A 19478-nucleotide genomic window follows, 5' to 3' on the forward strand; every position below is an offset into this window, starting at 1 on the left:
TCTTAGTTCTTCTGGGAGGACAAACCCTTAGAGCGTCAGTTAGTTCCACTGTGCCAGGTGACTGGATCCGCAGTAATCCGCACTGTGTCTCCCTGCCTTCGGGTCTTTGAATGTGAAGAACTGTTTAGGGTGGTGTTGTTATAGGAGAATGTTCGGTATGTCACCTCTGTATTCTGTTTCCAGCTTTGGGTATTATTTATTGGGTATAAATAATATTGCCTGTGCCAACCTCTAGCAGTTGGTTGACGTTTTTCTTTGCAGCAGAGTACATCTATGCGAGGTTGAGGGCCATACTTATATTGAAGTGGGAAATGCAGAAGCCATCCTTTTCTCTGGCAGATAGGCAACTCCATCCACAACATGGTAGCCATCGCATACTTTTCTGATGTGCAGTATGGCTGTCTTTTAATTTCTCCACTGCTACTGTGCACTGGCCTTGCTTAGGAAAAGTTTTCAAAAGTCAGTACCACTGTTTACTTTTTTATCTCCCCTGCCCCAGTAGCAGTGTTTACTTTTTTGTGTCCCCTGCCTCATGCCATCTTTTTTAGTGAGGTTTGTGTGGGTATGGGGGTGTGTGTGTGCGCCTGTGTTCTCGCACACACATATGTACTAGAGGATAACCTCAGGTGTCATCCTCAGTTGGTGCTTAGGAATGAGGCTAGACTGGCTGACCAGCACACTCCAACAACTGTCTCCATCTCCCCAGCCCTAAGATTACAAGCTGAGGCCACCATAACCACTTCATTTTTATGAGGGGCTGCAAATCAAATGTGATCTTGCACAGTGCTTTGCTGACACCCTAGTTCTTCTTTAGGACAGGATTTCTGCTCCTCTGTTGCCTGCTTTCGTTTGCCTTGAGATTGGCCGTCACTCTTGAGCCCAGTCTAGACTCAGACTTTTGGCTCCTAAAGTGGGGGTGGCAGGCGGGAGTCACCCGGCCCCACCTTCTGTCAGTTTTCTTATTTTTAAAGAAACAATGGTTTCAAAGTCTGGATTTTGCTTTTGCCAATCTCCTTAGCCATCAAGACTGGTAGTCACTTGGGAGACATGTGTTTAATTAATTAATTTATTTTTTAGCAAAAACTAAAGATTTGTGATACTTCATTGTAAGTTTATTTGAACTTTCTGTTTTTCTAAATCTCAAATTATAGTGCTAATATAATATAAATGTGGAGTTTATAGTTCTAGTGTTGTGATGTGCCTGCCAACGAGAACCGTTTGTAAATCCTCAACAGCCTTCCTGTAACCGTATGTTGAATTTCCAGCTGTGTTGAATCAGACTTTGATCCCTCTTAGGAAGATAAATGCAATATCTGCAGTTTCTAATGGCAGGGGTGGAAGAGAGCTGTTCAGATGCAATCTTAAAAGCCAAGGCCCTGTCCAGATAAGAAATTGAAGGCCCCGGGGAAACTAATTATTTCGTTGTCATTTTTTCAAAATGTGTCGGCTTCATCTTACAGTGAGAGGTTTTTGTTAAGCTCAGTGTGCAGGATTAGATTTGTTTTCTTCCAGTAGAATCACTCTCCTTAATCAGCATGCTTATAAATGGTACACCTGCCTAATTAGAACAAGTTCTAGACTCCAGGATACAGTGTGAGCATTTCAATTAGCTGCACACAGTTGGTAAGCGGGCTGATGTTCTTAGACTGCCCCTCACTTCTCACTCCTTTGTGGCTGAGCTCCTATTGTGTCTTGCTTCTGAAGCTCCCTTGATCCAAGGCATTCCCCGTAGGATGTGGTCATTGATACGGGTTTGCTTCTAAATGAAGGGGGAAAGGGATAATATTTTATGCATATATGCAGAAATACTTCAAATACTTGTTTTATTAGGCTTAGGGTTTGTTGTTGCTGCTGCTGCTTTTAAATACTGAGAATGCTCATCACTGTGACAAGGAGCTAAAATACAACCATCACATTCAAGATCTCTGTACATTACCAACCATAAATCCTTGTGCTCAGAGTGATGAAGAAGGCCAATCCACAGAGCTGGGGGGATGATACACTGCTCTCTCACAGAACCAATTACCCACCGAGAAGCATAATGAGCAGGAGAGGTGAGACAGTGGAAATCCATAGAGCGAGAGTCAAATTAAGATGAAACTGTTTCCCGTGGAACATCTTGTAGTGAGTGTGTCTCCAATTACCTCCCGGGAAAAATTACTTAGCATCTATTCAGGCCCAAATTCATGACTCTAAAGGAAAGACTTCCACTTTAACAAAGGGTATATGAACACGGAGAGAATGCAACATGCATGTTCTGGACAGTTCTGCTCTGCCCAGAAGGGTTTGAAGTAGACCCTGCTGCTTTAATGGGTGCTGGCCTCCAAACCTGTTTGCTGAACAATGGCTGGCACTGACCACAGCTGCTGACCCATGGCAGTGTGAGCAGCTCAGAAGAAAGAAGACGCTTCAGGTCATCACAAGAAGTCTTTCAGAGTTTGTGTGTTCCCAAAGACTGGGTTAGGCATATTACTTCAAAGGGAAGTCCCAAGTGTGCAGGACTGAGCTCAATCTATTACAACAGGCATCAGTTGAGTAAGTGGCTAAGTGACAAGAAATGAAGCTTAGTTCTTTGTTAGATAAATGTCACACCCAGTACTGAAGTGGCAGAAAAATGTTAGTAAGTTGACAAGAGGAGCATTGTCAACCTGTGTTGTCACTGTACTGTCAGGTATAAAGTTTTGACAGTAACACATTATCAGTCACAAAGCACCGAAGTATGTATTTAAACCGATGTGGGTTTAAAATATGTATATAAAGTACTTTTAAAATAGATTGAGCCAGTGAGTACATCTTTAATCCAAGTACTTGGGAGGTAGAGGCAGACCTATCTCTGAGTAGCCTGGTCTACACAGTGAGACCCTGTCTCGCTAAATAAATTGATTGATTTGAGTGATTGACTGTTTGATTGATTGATATGATTCTAGCAGTTAGAGGCAGGAGGATCAGGAGATGAAGGTCAGCCTAAGATATACCATGTGGCCACAAAAACAAGAAAAGATGGAGGGATTGTACTCTAGGGTCTGCCTGCTGCTGACACTGCTGCTTCCGTCTCTCTCAGCGGCTCAGCTTTTCTCCTTCCTGGCCCTCATGTTGGAGAGGGATGCTTCACCACGGCAGACTGGCCATCAGACCTGGCTCCATAGCGTGTGTGCATTATATACCTATTTATTTTGTATGTTTTTCATTGCATGTATGCAATGTATCTTGATCATATTTAACCCATTCTCTCTGGGTCTCCCCAATACTCCCCCATGTCCAAATTGACATAATATAAAAACAGCACAGGGTTTTAATTGGGTGATTTCTAAAAGTTAATATTCATGATGGTAGGAGGGTAAATTTTCTTTGGGTGGCTTTAAAACCTTAAACCTTGTCTTGTCAGATTATGCCTAGGGAAGTATATGCCCAGGTAAACATAAGTATCATTTATTATATGTGTGATGATGAATAAACACCTTCAATAAGTGATGAACACACCTCACCACTGCTGCTTGCCTTACTCAAAGTGCTTGTAGTCATTAACAATATATTTGAAAGCAGACACTGGTGGTCAGGGTCCTGAGAAGAAGGAACAGTTCCCGATCTCGCAGATGTGCTCGCTCTATGATTCACCAGACACCCTGTGGCCGCGCTTTCATCAAGTAGGCCTTCCTCACGTGAAGAAGCTTAAGCTTTAGGAATAGAAGCAAAGTCAGTCTGTCACTGCCTAGAGATGAGTGCTCAACAGTACAGTAAAGCAAGGTGAGGAAGGTTCTGGACTAGGCCAGTGAATAGTTTTAGAGACAATGGGCAGTCAGTGCCGGTCGTCTGGTACGATGACACCTAAATCCAATTCCATATGCCACACAGGACAGACCATGTCAGGGAGGCTCGGAGCTGTCTGACCAGAATTCTTGGATGATAGTTTTTGTGGCATTGACTTTCCCCGGGAAACAGACTGAGCATGGTTGAGGCCCAGAGGCACACATGAGCAGAACTTTATGGTAAGCAGTAAAGCAGGACCCAACTCCAGATATCAGCGCAGCTGGAGCAAGGGCCCGGATAAAGCATTATGGAAGTATCTTGGATGAACAGGGTGAGATTTAGAGAACCAGTTGAATCACCTGGCTTAAGGACAGACGGGAAAAGGTACTTGGGTTAAGTGTTTTTCATTTAAGATTTTAAGTGGGTTCATATATTCCGTATATTTGTTTCCTTCTGCTAGTATTTTTTTTTCTTCTGAGTTTTCCTTTATTAAATAGCTTTTAAAAACTCCTTGTGTTTTTGGTTGAGGTGCTTCCTACCTTGTTCATATGATCACTGGTAAAGGTGATTCTTTTAAAAGAAGTCCTGTAAAATTAATACTCATCACAGGGACTGAGAGAATCAAATTCTAGAATAATTTAAAATACTTATTAAAATTTCATAGCAATTGATTTGTGCTAATATTGATAAAAGGCTTGAAGCTGTTAAGTCTTTATAACCAGAGTGAATTGGGCAATAATTAAGGCAATATTTAAGTCAGCCTTCTAGTACTTTCCATACTCAATCACCTTTTACCTTTGAGCCATCCTAGAACTGGACAACCTGCACACGTTGTATGCTCTTACAAACTCAGAGCTTCAAGGAACATACTGAAATCTCAGTCTTTCCAGTCATGCAAGTCTGAGTAAATACACACAGACTATGGGACCTTTCATCTGTAAGATTCAGATCTCTGAGAGTGTTTTCTAGTAGTTTAAAGGACATCAGAGAAGGCTCAGATCCACACGGCTTACAGAAAGAGAGCCCTTGACATATATCCTCATTGTGTACATAGGCTATAGAAATAGCTTATCTCACACACACACACACACACACACACACGTGAGCACCGGTACCTCTGATTCTGCTCTAGTGTACAGTCTTGGATTTCTTTTTGTACAGTACCTTAAACTAACAAGAGTAATGACACTTCTTACATGCATGGTCCTGGGTTTAAAGAGCATTTCCTCAGAAGAGAGCTATTTTATTTTTTAGCTCAGAGGTCCCAAAGATGCTCAAATGCCTTGAGTATGATATTTTCAAAAAAAAAAAAAATTGCAGTGGAGAAAGGCCTCAGTGGTTATCCATAGAGCCCGACTGAAGGGGACGGGAACTCCACAGGACGACCAGCAGAGTCAGTTAGCCTGGACACTTGTGGCTGGCAGCTCGGTCTTCATGTGGGTCCCCTAACAACTGGAACAGGGGCTGTCCCTAAAACTGTTGCCTGTCTGTGAAATCTGTTCCTCTACCTGGGCTGCCTTGTCTGACATCAGTAGGAAAGGATGTGCCTAGTCCTATAGGAACTTGATGTGCTAGGGAGGGGAGACTCCTGGGGAATGGAGGAGGGGATTGGGAGGGTGGCAGAGATAAGGATATAAAGTGAATGTAGGAAAATTGGGTAAAGCATTAATAAAGTTAGAAATAAAGACAAAATGCAGTAGTGAAAAGAAAAAGAGGAATGTATCAGAGTTTGATATGTGTAGAATATCAGTTTGATAGATGGAAAATACTATACAAATAGATGTAATGATGTTTCTACAAAATTATGACTGTTGCCAATGAAGGCACCTTAAAATTGGTTAAACTGATAAAATTTATGTTATGCATATGGTTGTGTATGTATTTTATCTTTGTGTGTATATGTACATGTGCATGCAGTGAGCACATGCCACAGGCTGCATGTGGTAGTCAGAGGACAGCCTTGGATGTTAGTCATTCATTATCATTCTGTGGTGTGTGTGTGTGTGTGTGTGTGTGTGTGTGTGTGTGCAGTTGTGTGTGCAGTTGTGTGCCATGATGGGTGTGTGAAAGTCAGAGACCAACTTGTAACAGTCAGTTTTCTCTGTCCACCATGTGGCTTTCTAGGACTGCACTCAGGTTAGCAAGCTTGGCAACGAGTGCTTTTACATGCTGAGCTAGTTCGCTAGCCCTAGACAGGCTCTCTCTGATGTATGAACTGTGAGTGGTGGGCCAGGTGGCCAGCAGGCTTTTAAGGATTCTCTTCATTCCACCTCCCATCTTAGCAAGGACTGACAGCATCTCGGTTTTACATGGCTTCTAGGGATTTAAACTGGGCTGTTCACAAGTACATAGCAAGCAGCTTACCCACTGAGCCATCTCCCTAAACCTTAGGTTACTTTTTTTGCACCATAATCTCAAGAAGTGTGTTAATGACAGGGAGAGCAATTGTGAGTCTTTTTGCTAGAGAGCACAGCTGTAGCATGTTTCCTTTCTGCTTCGGGGTCTGTGCTTTGTGCCCAGGAGCCACTGAGTCTAACCTTCCACCTGCAAGAAAATACCCAGCTTGCCACCTCCCAAAGTTAGAGTATACGTCTCAGTCCCTTCCCTGGCTGTCCTGAAACTTCATATGTTGAATAGGCTGGCCTCAAACTCACAGAGATCCAACTGTCTATGCTTCCTTAGGGCTGGGATTAAATCAGGCCCCACCATACCCAGCTAACTTTTAAAAACAACATTTACAGTTAAAGTCATGATCAAGAGAAAGGCATAAGGTCAAAGAGTGGTACATATTTAGCACTCAGGAGGTCAAGGCAGGAGGATAGTTAGTTTGGTGCCAACCTGAGCTATATACAGAGTTTAAGGACAGTCTGACATATGGAGCTTACATATTACAGTTGCCTGGTTTTTCTTTCAGTCTTCTAAGTTCCAAGTCTTGCTCACCTGCTTCCTCTGCCCCCTGTTAATTTAATTTTGAAGAAAGTGGATCATTTGTCTACTGTGATTTTGGTACCATCTTCTCTCTCTTTAAATGAGTATGGTTGTCTGTCCTCAACATTTCCTGTGAATCATTGATTGGATTGTTATAGTACTCTATTCTCTGATGCTTATAACCCATGTGTTTAATACTTTGCAATAGTCTTCTTTTGAGAGTGGAATACTCCCCACCCCCATATTTGAAGATGTTGATGATTCTAGACTTGAAGATGTTGGAAATGGCAGGAAATGGACAGAGTGATGTGGAATGTGTGTGTGTGCCTTTCATGTTGATGGCCAGCTGGGCACTCTGCGGCATAGCCAGACACCTTACTGTATTTAGGTGTAGTGGTGTTTTCAGAGTCATTTGAGAGTTACGGACATACCATGACACTTTTAAGTATTTGCTCATATCTCTAAAACTGTGCTTGTTGGCCATGGCCCAACATGATCATAATATGTTCACTTAAGTTGATATCTGGCTTATGTATTACTCGGTATTTAGTGCACGTTACCTAATTATCCCAGAAAGATCCTTTATGTGACTCAAGAATTAGGGTGCTAGATAAATGCCTCACGGTTAAGAGTACTTGCTGAGGGATCAGGTCTGGTACTCAGCAGTAATGTGCTGGCTCACGGCTTCCTGTAGCTGTAGTTGCAGGGCACCCAGCACCCTCTTCCAGCCTCACAACACTAAACACACACGTTACACATACATACATGCAGACAAACACTCATACACATAAATAAATCAATCTTTTTTAAAACCACTAATCCAACCAAGGATCATGGGTTATATTGAGTCTCCATGTATATTATATCTCACATGACTGGCATTCTTTTGAAGAGACCAGGGACATTGTTTAATAAAGAATTCTTCAATTTAAATTTGCGTTAATTGTTTCTCTTACTGGTAGATTCACCAAGAATGGCATGGCTGTCCTAAGCACTTTATGGAAACACTTGGAGGCACATGGTCTTAGTCCCATATTGGTTACAGAAAGCAATCCCATTGTGACTAGTAACAGCATAGCACTATAGACATGCTTTTAAGTACTTTCACAACATCCTATTGGTGGTGGAAGAAAGTGGATTGAAGAGGTGCTAAACACATCAATAAATGTGTTGCTCCTGATAGATAATTTTCAGTCCTCTATTTTTCTGAGAGAGTCATGGAGGGAAATGTGAGGTTGAGCACTGGGCCCTAGGGACACAGGCTTGGAGTGATTCAGAACTCCACTGGGACGAGTGCAAATTTCCCTAACCACTCACACCCTTAGGTTCCTAGGTAAAGTAGGGATAATGACACATACCTGCTTGGTGAGTAACTGAGGTGGTGGGAGGAGGGGCTTCCCTGCTGCCTAAGTACCATTGCTTGGCCAAGGCAGGACAGGGGCTTACAGGACAGAGTCAGCTCTTTACTTCTTACCATCACCACTCCCTGAATGTTGTTTTAGGCTTAACATTAGTTTAGCAGAACCAAACATCATAGGAAATTTTACCAACAAGTTAGATGTCATTATGAGATTTCTTTTGCTTTTTTCTTTCAAATATTTATTTATTATTCTATTGTTTATGCACACTAGAGGTCAAAAAATAATACTCGAGTCATTTTCCCTTTCTGTCTATTTGTGTGGGTTCTCAGGACGGAACTTGAGTTGTTCTGCTTGTGTAGCCACTTTACCCACCAAGATGGCTAGGTTGCTGCCAGCAACCCTCCACCCCCGCCCCAGAGAGCAAAGAAAGGAATTAAGAATTTCCAAATAAAGCTGGGTGTGGTGGCGCACGCCTTTAGTCCCAACACTGGGGAGGCAGAGGCAGGCGGACTTCTGAGTTGGAGGCCAGCCTGGTCTACAGAGTGAGCTCCAGGACAGCTAAGACTACACACAGAGAAGCCCTGTCTCAGAAAAGAATTTCCAAATAAAGTTAGGTTGTTTGGATTTGGTTTTGGTTTTCTTTTAAGGGAGCTATTGAGTGTGGTACTGTGTAGCACAGGCTAGCCTTGAAACTCAAGCTAACTTTGAAGCCAGTTCAGTCTTTCTGCCTCTGATTCTTTTTGTTTGTTTGTTTGTTTGTTTGTTTTGTTTTTCGAGACAGGTATAGCCCTGGCTGTCCTGAAACTCACTCTATAGGCCAGACTGGCCTCCATCTCAGAAATCCGCCTGCCTCTGCCCCATGAGTGCTGGGATTAAAGGCGTGCGCCATCACGCCCAGCTCTCTGCCTCTAATTCTTAAGTGGTAGGATTACAGGTGTGTGCCACCATGATCACCTTGGGCTTCTTGTTTTCAAAGTTCTTAAATACCACTTGTCATTAATAGATTTGTGTGGAATCAAATTGCTACTTAACCAGACCTCATTCTGACTAGAATTCATTTTACTTTAAGGGATTATTTTTTAAAAACCAAGACAAACAAACAAAAAAACCCAGTTTATATGTCATCTGAAAATAGTGAATCAAAATAATTCTGTGACCCATTTACATGCATTACTGTACAAGTTTCATTTCATACAAGTGACAATTTTTTAAAGTTAATTAGACTCGGCTACACTGAGGTTAGCAAAAAGTGCTTTGAATTATCAATAATTCAGCAGGGCAGACATTTCTGTATAATGCAGTGGTTTTATAGAGTATTGTGAGATAGTTATCCTTAAAATAAATGGTTTTGAGCATACATCAGCATGGTGGGGTTCACTTGAATGTGGCGTGAAGTGATAGCATCTCTGCTTCTATTATTGGGCAGTGTGCGGGACATCAGTCTTTCTGGCCATGAACTACTAGCAACCTTTGTCCTTTGTGTTACCTTTAGTTACAAATGGAAAATGAGCGTGAATGCTGGCTGATGGCCATGGCTCTCTTTCAGCTAAAAATCCATCTGGAAAGAAACATGGAGCTACAGATTTGGATTTATTTCATTTCGTGAATGATATGTGACATTTTGTAAATTATTTATCACTGTTAGGGTGGTGGCAGTGGCTTGAACATTGTTCTATCAAATGAAAGCAAGGATCCCATTAGTACAAAGACTGTGCTTTAGCTAGAATCTATCAGGGGAACGTTGTCACTTTAAAACCAGATTGTTCTTTTAATTGCTATTTAAAGGAACAAAAGTGTTCCCAAGGTACTGCAGCCGAGCAGTTGCAAGTAATGACTATGGATCCATAATTACGCAGTGCTGATTATCTGGCCTTTCAGAAACTGTGGCTGGAGTCACTGACCAATTTGTTGTAGCTTGTCCTCTTGGTTTCTCTGGTGCAGAATATTCCACACTGAGCCTTTTTAACAGAGCTACAAAAATCCATTTGTAAAGCTACCTCAGAAAGTGAAGCCTGTGCATATATTAATAGAACAAATTAGGCTGCAAATAAGGGCAGGATAATGAACACTCATATTGTAAGATGAAAGTCACAGTCATATTAATTGTTGTTTGTGAATGCTAGGTCATAAGATGAATTCTTGACTTTCATGGCATGTTGTTAAAGGGAACCAAGACATTTGTTGAATCATTATAACCATCCAAAATATTATCTTAAAGAAGTGGCTGATTTTTCTTTTTAACTGGCAGTTGGTTCTTTATTTATTCAACCAGTAAACATATTTTGAGAGCCTACTGTGAACCAGGCTACGTATTAGGCATTTGGGATTGAATGGTTGCCCAAACGAGGTTTATTCTGTGCTGCTGTCGACTTAGAGAATTAGATCTAACACAATCTTGTTTGTGATTTACATATAAAAACATTTGTGATTATGTTGAGTTTTCTTGCACTGAATTTTTGATTCATGACATTCCATATAAAGACTTCAGAGAAGAACTAGCAGACAACATGAGAGAAGGCTTGGAATGTGCAATAAAATTTTAGTTTTTATACAGTTTTGGCCGTTCAAGATAATGTAGATCTGTAGGCACAGTGAACTGCATTCATACGGTTGGAAATGTCTGCCCTGCTGGCAGTAATAATCAACAGAGGAGACACAGAATGTATGTAGATTTACACATTGTTAAAAGCAATTGCCATAGAGAGTTAAAGGGTGCCAGGGGGTAGACAAATGTTTTGTTGTTTCTTTTATAAAGTGTGAATGTCAGAGATGGAGGGTTTATCTCTTCTGTGTGCCCTGGTTTCCCTTTGAAGCCCTTGGTGCCAGAGAGGCCTTGTTAATAGTCTTTTGATCTTCTCAAGTCCGACAGAATTTTAGCTCCTGCTCGTTCTCTGTTCATGGGCTCTCTGAAGCACGCATTTCATGTCCGGTATTTAATAGGTGAATAATCACAACACTTGATAAAGCTGAGCTAAATAATCTCACTAATTAACTAGATGATATCCATAGTCTTTGTTGCTGAGTAGATGAACAGTTTATTGTACATACAGACTATGGGAACACTTGGGACCACAGATGAATCCCTAACCTTCCTTCTGAAGGCTCTGTGATAGTTGAAGGCCTTAGGATTCACTGAATTCATAAAAGTTACTCCTGGGTCTAATGACTACATTTAAATGTATTCAGATATGGCTTTGCTACCACATCATTTATGATGAATTTTATTAGAAAATGTTGATTTTTTTGATTGTTTAATTTATCAGGGTTTCCTTAAGAAATATGTAAGACGCTTTGAATTTAATAATTTGTTTTAAATTTTGAAAGGAAGGCTAACACTATGTTTTGGTTTTGTTTTTGTTTCTCTTTCTCATAGCCCCGTGCCGATCCCATTCCAATATGTAGCTTCTGTTTGGGGACGAAAGAGTCAAATCGTGAAAAGAAACCAGAAGAGCTCCTGTCTTGTGCAGACTGTGGCAGTAGTGGTGAGTTTGGTTTGTGCGTGTTCTACATTGGTGTCCACTGTCAGAGCTTCCTGCTCTCTCTCAGTCTGGAGCGAACCCTCCCAGGACATGCTGTTTAAAGACATCGTTTGTGATAGAATAGGTTTGAAATGTAAGAACATTATACAGGTCAAGGGTGAAGTATGAATGTATCAATACCAGCCTATGTTACATGTTTATATGATTCTGTTCAGTAGTATTTGTAACCAAGCTCCAGTGTTAGACTGCAGTGCATGCAGTAAGTAAAATCACAGGAGAGATTTTGTTTGTTTGACTGTTTCTTGAACTGTCTCTCCATGTAGCCCAGGCTGGCATCAAACTCCTTTTACTTGTCCCTGAGCCTTTTGAGATGCTCAGTATATTGCCTGGACCAAACTCTTAAATCCTGACCTCAGTCAGTCTCCTGCCTCACCTTCCCAAATCCAATCGTTGCCACGCCTAGCTCATAGCAAAGGATTTAAGCTAAACACAGTATATCCCTTCTGTTCTCCCCAGTCTCAGAGAGGACTCCAGTGAAGTCTGTATTGTTTCGGGTTACGACACCTACTGGTGAAATGTAGTAATTCAATCCAGCTCCATGTTAACTGAAGAAAAGGGACAGACCATGAGAGTCAAGGAGTGTGTCTTCTCTGCTCTTACCATTTGATTTTAAGATTATACCTCCAATTTTTTTCAGAGATATAAATGCAAATTGTGTTTATGTTTTTAAAGGTTTTCTTTTACTGGCTGTTCTTTTTGATTCGGCACATAAAAGTCACTCAGGTTACATGCACACACACATAGTTTCCTGCATATGAAATGGTAATACTAGGTCCCCCATGAATACTTCTGTTGTTGTTGTTGTTTTGTTGTTTTTCCCCCTTGAGGATCAAACTGAAGGCCTTATCCATGCTAAGCAAACACTACTGCTGAGTTACAGCCCCAGCTGTAAGGTTGTAAAAGTTAATCTTTCTGTGTTGGTGGTCTTCTGTTTTTCTCTCAGATACTGAAATATTTTTTCCCTCAAAATGTTAGTTTAAAACTCCTGGCTAACAGCTGGAGTTTTATTTCTGTGGTAAAGCGCTTGTCTAAGACCCTAGGTTCAATCCCAGCAAGCAGAAGGAAGGAAGAAAAACAGCCCTGCAGAACCTACAGCATGCTCTCACACACCACTGCCTTTCCTCCCAGTTAGACACCTAATCATTCCACAAGGTGCTGCCCTCATTAGTCATGAGGGTGCTTACCTCTACACTTAGAGGAACTAAACAGCCCAGTCCATAGTCTGCATGGGCTCCCATTCTTATGGTTTTCCACACTCTCGTGCTGTCCCACTTGATTGCTGTGAGTAACTTAAAATTTGTCACCACATAGGACAGCTGCTTGATGGTTGGATAGAGGAAATATGTCATACTGAGGAATGATTATGTTGTGAAATGGTTCTTAGTTGGTTATTCATAGGTTCAACTTGATAGGCCATTTGTGGTCAGCAGCCTCCAGGACCTGACTAGCTGGAAAGAGCCTTCATGATATGACATGTCAAGCACTGCCTAAAAGATGTCTTCTGCTGTCTTGGTGATGGGCTTTATGGATGCATTAGCATTCTCTCACTTGGCCATGGTATCCTGGGTAGTGACAGAAGAGCATAGAAACATTGTCTGTGTGCTCAGGTTAATTTATTTCAACCTATGAGTCCCCTGCTCCTCAGGGCAGGCAGTGCCTCGCTCATCAGTCTGCCTCTACTTGCCTTGTAGGTCTTTTCACAAGGCTCATTTCAAATGAATTATTTTTTTTGTGTCACTGCCTGATGAGTTCTGTGGTGTCCAGACATCTGGTGTTTATCTGTGAATTTTAAGCTGTATGTTAAAATGCCCTCTACCATCTTGTTTTAGTATCTATTCATGGGGCACGTAGACAGATTGCACAAGTGGGAAGAAAGATTCTCTTCATATATTCCTCACTGCTGATGACACACCCGGCCCTGCTGAGTTGCTGCGAATCTGGGATTTTATCATAACTCCAAGGCCTTCCTTATAGGGTATCAAGGTGTAATTCTACCCAGGTTGATCTTAGACTTTATAATACCATCAAGCTCCCCTAGTTTTCTCAGATTGAAGACCCAGCAGAGGGAGGTCTGGCCCCCTCTGCACAAAAGTGGCTGAAATGTCTTTTCTCTGAAGCTTCCCACTTCTCCATCCTTACTTCCCAGGGTTGTCCTTTCTGCCCTCAAAAGTACCCTTTCTTTTCCTAGCAAGTAGAGAAGGTTCAGGTTCTCTGTCCCTGGATCACATACATCTACCTCTGTTACTGGCAGAAATGCAAGCCTTGGGGCATAGTGTATCTGTAGAGCACAGCGGATGCCTGAAGGGGCCTCTCTGGCATCTAAAGTAGAGCAGTGCTGTGGCAGTTCCTTAGCCACCTGTGCGTGTATCAGCTTGGATTTGACTACTTCAAGGGCTGGGAGAAGATCCCAATTATGGAGTGCTGTGTAGACATGTACGCCCTCATTCTTTATTTCCTCTTAAAAATGAAGCATCAAGGGGCTGAAGAGATGGCTCAGGGGTTAAGGGCACTGACCACTCTCTTCCAGAGGACCTGGGTTCAATTCCTAGGACCCACATGGCAGTTTGTAACTGTCTGTAACTCCAGCTTCAGGATACAGTCACTTCAGGCAAAACACCAATGCACACAAAATAAAAATAAATCATATTTTTTTTAAAAAATGAAGCATCAAAGTAAAATGTGGTTAATCTTAGGAGGCATTGGGGTACATGTGGTTTCTAACACCATGGTTTTCATGAGGAAGACCATGATGGACCACATGCTTCTGCAGTGCCTTGTCAGGATGGGAACCATGCTGGCACAGTCCAGTCCTGCAGCTCCAGGGGAACTAAAGGTTGGTCCTCCAGGTAGCCTTGTAGAGCCTGCTGCCTTCCCATCCACAGAAGGACCCGCCGACTGCAGGGTAGAATCGGGACTGTTTGTAAGGATCAAAGGGATTCTGAACATAAGATATTTTTGTTAAAAAAGAAAAATGTCCATGAGTAATGTACAGCCAGAAGAAGGCAGTCCAGATGCAGCCATCAGGAAGATGATGATAATTCAATGTGCTTCCCATATGTGCTCGACGCTCTTAGTCACCTCTCTCTGAAGCCCCATTGCTGTGATGACGATTGTACTGCACTGAGCTTTCGCAGACGTGCGTGTAACTGTTTCCTTCTGCTTCCACATGAAGTGAGATCACTGGGCTTCCTCTGCTTTAAAGATGACTGTATAACAAATGATCAGAACTCTGTTTTTTCCTTGCTAAAAGTCCCATTTAAAGAAAAAAAAAACTGCTCAAGTGAAGGGCAGTAAAAATGTGAAGTGAGGTACAGAAAGCTGCCCGAATGTAGTGTCTCCAACCCCGTGCCCCACTCCCCTTCCTGCAACAGAAGTTTTCTTGCTCTGTAAAATGTAAGTCTGTCCCCTAGATCCACGGGGCTGGCATGAGGGTAGTAAAATGGTCAGCCACGTGACACATCCTGAGATTGTCCTAGCCACTCATAAATCTGGGAACTGAGACAGTCCTCAGTCAGGTCTGAGGAAATGCTGAGACTGGGGAGTGATTTTACTTGACTTTCATGGGTCGGCCTACTTTGAAATTAACACTGTTCTATTCTCCTTGCCTCATTAAGGCCAAATTATCTTTAATTAGCTTCACATAAGTATTAGATATTATGCCAAATGAAATTTTGTGTCTGCTGCTCAGATTGCCGGGTGGTTAAATCTTACTTACAGATGAGTTGTGTGCATGCGTGTTTTCAAATTAGCAAATCTAAGATAAGTGTACAGTTCAAAATTACAGCATCGCACTAAGTGGAAGCTCATTGAAACAGGAGGCAGAAGAGAGGCTGCTAAGGCGCAGCTGGGAGAGGGACAACCTCTCTGCAGAACATGAGCAGGATCTGTAGGTAGAAGGTCAGCCTCCCTCGGAGCCTGGGGAACCTACCCTGTGTCAATCCTGAGAAACACGTGCTGGGGGAGCTGGGAGGGAAAGGTGGCTGTATGTATGGTTGGGGGCGGGGCGGCAGTTAGCACTGGTTTCTTAGAGTTGTTATGTATGAATGCCTCAGGGAGCAGTTGGTTAGTCATCTAGTTTCACAGTGACTAGACACACATTGGATCATTGGGTTGGAAAGCAGAGGCCGTGACCAGAAGGAATTCCAAGAGGAGTACATAGAAATGCAAGGAATGAAAGCCTCACCTCAGAAGAGGAAGGGGAGCTCCGGCCCTCAAGAAGCCACAGTGTCACTGAGTCATCACAGTGAAAGGCAAGTCTATTTTGGACCATAGTTTGGAAGGTTTTAGTCAGTGGTCAGCTAGCTCCATTGCTCCATTGGCCCTGAAATAAGGCTGAACATCACAGCATCAGAAGCCTGTTTACCTGGTGATGGTGTCAAGATCAAGAACAATGCACAGTGTGGCCCCTGGACTTGGAGAACAGAGAATGCTATCCATTTGTTTGTTTGTTCATGACAGGCTTTCTCTCTGTAGACCAGGTTGGCCTTGAACTCAGAAGTCCACTTGTCTCTGCCTCCTGTGGACTGGGATTAAAAGTGTGTGCCACCACCACCTGGCTGAGAAGGGCCTCCTTAACCAAAGTGGGTCCATGGAATGGATCCAGGAGAGCAGGCTGAGGAAGGTGGAGTACACAGAAGTGGAGAAGAACTCCATGGACTTGGAGAGAGGAACCAGTCGATATCAGTGCAGAATGCAGAAGATTATGGTTTGGGGCAGAGTTAACAGGGGTCCAATTTAGATGGGTTTTGCAACCTGTATGGGAGAATTTAAATTTTTTCCTATGTCAATTTGGTAGCCACAGAAAAATTCCATGATCAGATTTTAAACTTACAAAGATAACTTAGGCTGCCATGGATTAATTGATGCAAAGTTCGGTGAAGATGAACTTCAGGTTATTATAACAGCAAATCTGTGTATGCAGAATGGAGATACTTAGATCTGTTAGTGTGCAGGCTTTGGGTTAGACATGCTATTTATTGGGAGACTAGGGTGGTGGATGCCTTCCTTCTCTTTCTGTAACTGAGTGCCACAGTGTAGCACTTGCTCCAAGGGCAGGAAGGGATCCCTTTGTTAAGATGTATGACTGGTGTTTTCCATAGCCTTTTAATTTGTGGCACTGAGGACTGAACTCAAGGCTTTGTGCATGGTGGACAAGCATTGTCGCAAGTAAGGTTTTGCTGTGTGTCCCAGGCTGGTCTTCTTGAGCATTCAGTTTCTTCTGTCTCTGCTTCTAGAGTGCATTAGTACTTGTCCTTCTGCTACATCACGAGACCTGAAAGGTTAGGAGTCATCTCACTTTCTACTATTTCTAATGCTAATTAAATGTCATTTGGAGAAGGAGTACTTACATACACTGAAAGCTAAGTAACCAGCCTGAGGAGCCGGACACCTGATTCTCTTCTCTGCCTTCTCTCCCACCTTCATTGGAATTCAGAACATGCTAGGTGGGAACTACATCCCCGGCCCTTGGTTATTTTTCTATTGATGCCACGAATTTAGTAGGTTAAGACACCATACTTTTTATTTTACAGCTGTAGGACAGAAGTGCAGTGTAGGACTCAGCAAATTACAGTCAAGGTGTCAGCAGGTTTGGGGCGCTGTTTGGATCCACTTCCTTGTCCATTGGTTGTAGTAGGATTTGCTCGCTTGTTTGCTGAGCCCTTCCTTACCTTGCTATCAGGTGAATCCCCTTCCCAGAGGGAATGAGCATCAGTGTTTGGCTTCCAGCTTTCCTTCCTCCATCTTCAGAATCTGCTGTGACAAGTGCAGACTGTTGCATGCTCCCAGTGTCTCTGCCTTTCTCCTCATGACGTCAGGCCCTCAGTCAGACCCATGCTTGTAGAGTTGCTTTGTCTACATGGCGTGAGAATTGGGGTATTGGATCAGCACTGTATTTACTATACATGGATTTTCTTCTCAAGGACTTCCAGGTTTGTGGCTCCTTTGGTACTTACCTAATTTTAAGCCACTCTTCTTTGGTTTTACTAGATAAAACTATTGTAAATTATAACTACTTGTGTGCTTAATGAATAAGTGAAAGAAGATTTAATATGGCTCTCAAAATCCAATACATTGCAAACCACAGTTATAAAACCATTTCCAGAAAGAAATCCTCATGAATTCTGTCAGCAGAGAGAGCGAGGATTTTAGAGAAATGACTTAAGTTTATGGCTCAGTAGGAGGTTAGGGATTATATTATCAATACCATTGATTTCTAGTAGCTCATTACTATCGATTGTACAGCAATACATCAAGACTGAGGTACAATCTTTTGTTTCATTTTTTAAAGTTAATGTGAGGAAAACAAATGGAAATGTCTTTCCACTGCGTGGCATCTTTTACAGAACCATAGAATTGTCAAGCTGGAAGAATCTATAAGTTTCCTTAAAGCTAAATAAAGGGAAGATTGCTTCCTAAAAAAGATGGGCTAAAGAGTTTGGAATTCGGTAGGGTAGCTTACATAGTAGTAGTCTCAGATGCTATTGCTTAAGGTGGAGGAAAGCATTAAGAGGAAAAATGTTCCTTGCTTTTGATTGAAAATGGCCAGAGTCTATTACTTTTGAAAATGCAAAATTATTTTTAAAAGTCTCTATTGTAGGATATCTGCAGGAATAAATAGTAAGCTCTAATATGATATGAATTACCTTAGTTACTGAAGACTAAGCTACAAAGCACAAAAGGAGAGTCTAAGGTAGAGAAATACTCAGTGCATGAAATTGAGGTCGTCTGTGCTGGTGATGTATGACTTACAGGGAGGAATAAAGGGGGAAGGAGTAAATGGTGTATTTTTAAGCTGATAAGATCCATTTTAAGGGAGGAATTTAAATTGCTCTTCTTTAAAAGTTGAGTTTTTAGTCCACTCAACATGGGGAGGGGGTGAGCTGATCAAAGTAGCTTCTAACCTCTCCCTTCCAACCATACTCTTCTAGCTAACAAGTGAACAGTGCTTGTTTGCAGTTTCTGAGGGTGGGGTATTGATGCCCTTTTTGTATAGAGACCCTTCTTCTCCCTTAGAAGAGACTGGAGGTCAACCGCACATGCCTGGGTGTCTCTCTCTCCAAGCCTGAAGCTGGAACCAGTTGGCAGCATTTGATTTTTTCAACATCTTCAATACAGATGTTTTGATTTTTTTTTTTAAAGAGTAGGAATTGTGTACTTTTATTAATGGTATTGATGATTGATATTGAATGTTCTTACTTCAAAAAGCCAACTCTCCTGGTGAGTGGAATTTTATGAAGCACCTGTTAAGCTTTAGGAAGGAGAACCTTTTTGGCAGGAACCCAAAATACATATTTAAACAATGAAGCTGCCAAAGTCAGGAAATTATAAAACAGTTTTGAAATTACAGAATCTGCTTTCTTTATTACCCCTCGGGCTTCCCTTTGCAGCTTGGTTATAAGTTCTCTCACATGGGATTTTCTAATGTTCTTGCTATTTAAAGACCAGATTTAAAAAAAAAAAAAAGAAAGAATAATCAAGTTTGGAGATCTCCTTGGGGTTGTGTGAAAAAGGGCCATTAGTTTTGAAATGGAGCTGCTTTCCAGAGCCTCAGCTCACACTGTCCCCTCACTCATGGAATTCTGGTCTTGTTCCTCTGGGGCTTTCTGCAAACTGGACGTGCAGAGTGTTGCTGGGGTAAAAAAAGAAAAAAAAAAAAAAGTGCCCAGGGTTGTGTGGAGCAACACAGTGTCCAAGCAGGCCGAGGGGACCTGCCGAGGGTGGCTTCCTAATGCCCTGTCTCACTTTCGCCTTCAGCTCCCAAATTCCATGCTTGTTCCCCTACTTTTAGAATTGAAACTCAGAAGCGGGGCGTGGTGGCGCACACCTTTAATCCCAGCACTCGGGAGGCAGAGGCAGGTGGATTTCTGAGTTCGAGGCCAGCCTGGTCTACAGAGTGAGTGTC

The 19478-nt window shown here is 42.2% G+C and overlaps 1 protein-coding gene across 1 annotated transcript in view; it reads left to right on the top strand.

Annotated features, from left to right (window-relative positions):
* Positions 1-19478, top strand: part of Kat6b (lysine acetyltransferase 6B) — a 172287-nt gene that overhangs the window by 99685 nt on the left and 53124 nt on the right. Inside the window, 1 exon segment of the mRNA XM_029469204.1 lies at positions 11410-11518. Coding sequence (XP_029325064.1) covers positions 11410-11518 — 109 coding nt within the window.

The sequence above is a fragment of the Mus caroli genome, chromosome 14 (genome assembly GCF_900094665.2).
Source record: "Mus caroli chromosome 14, CAROLI_EIJ_v1.1, whole genome shotgun sequence".
NCBI lineage: Eukaryota > Metazoa > Chordata > Mammalia > Rodentia > Muridae > Mus > Mus caroli.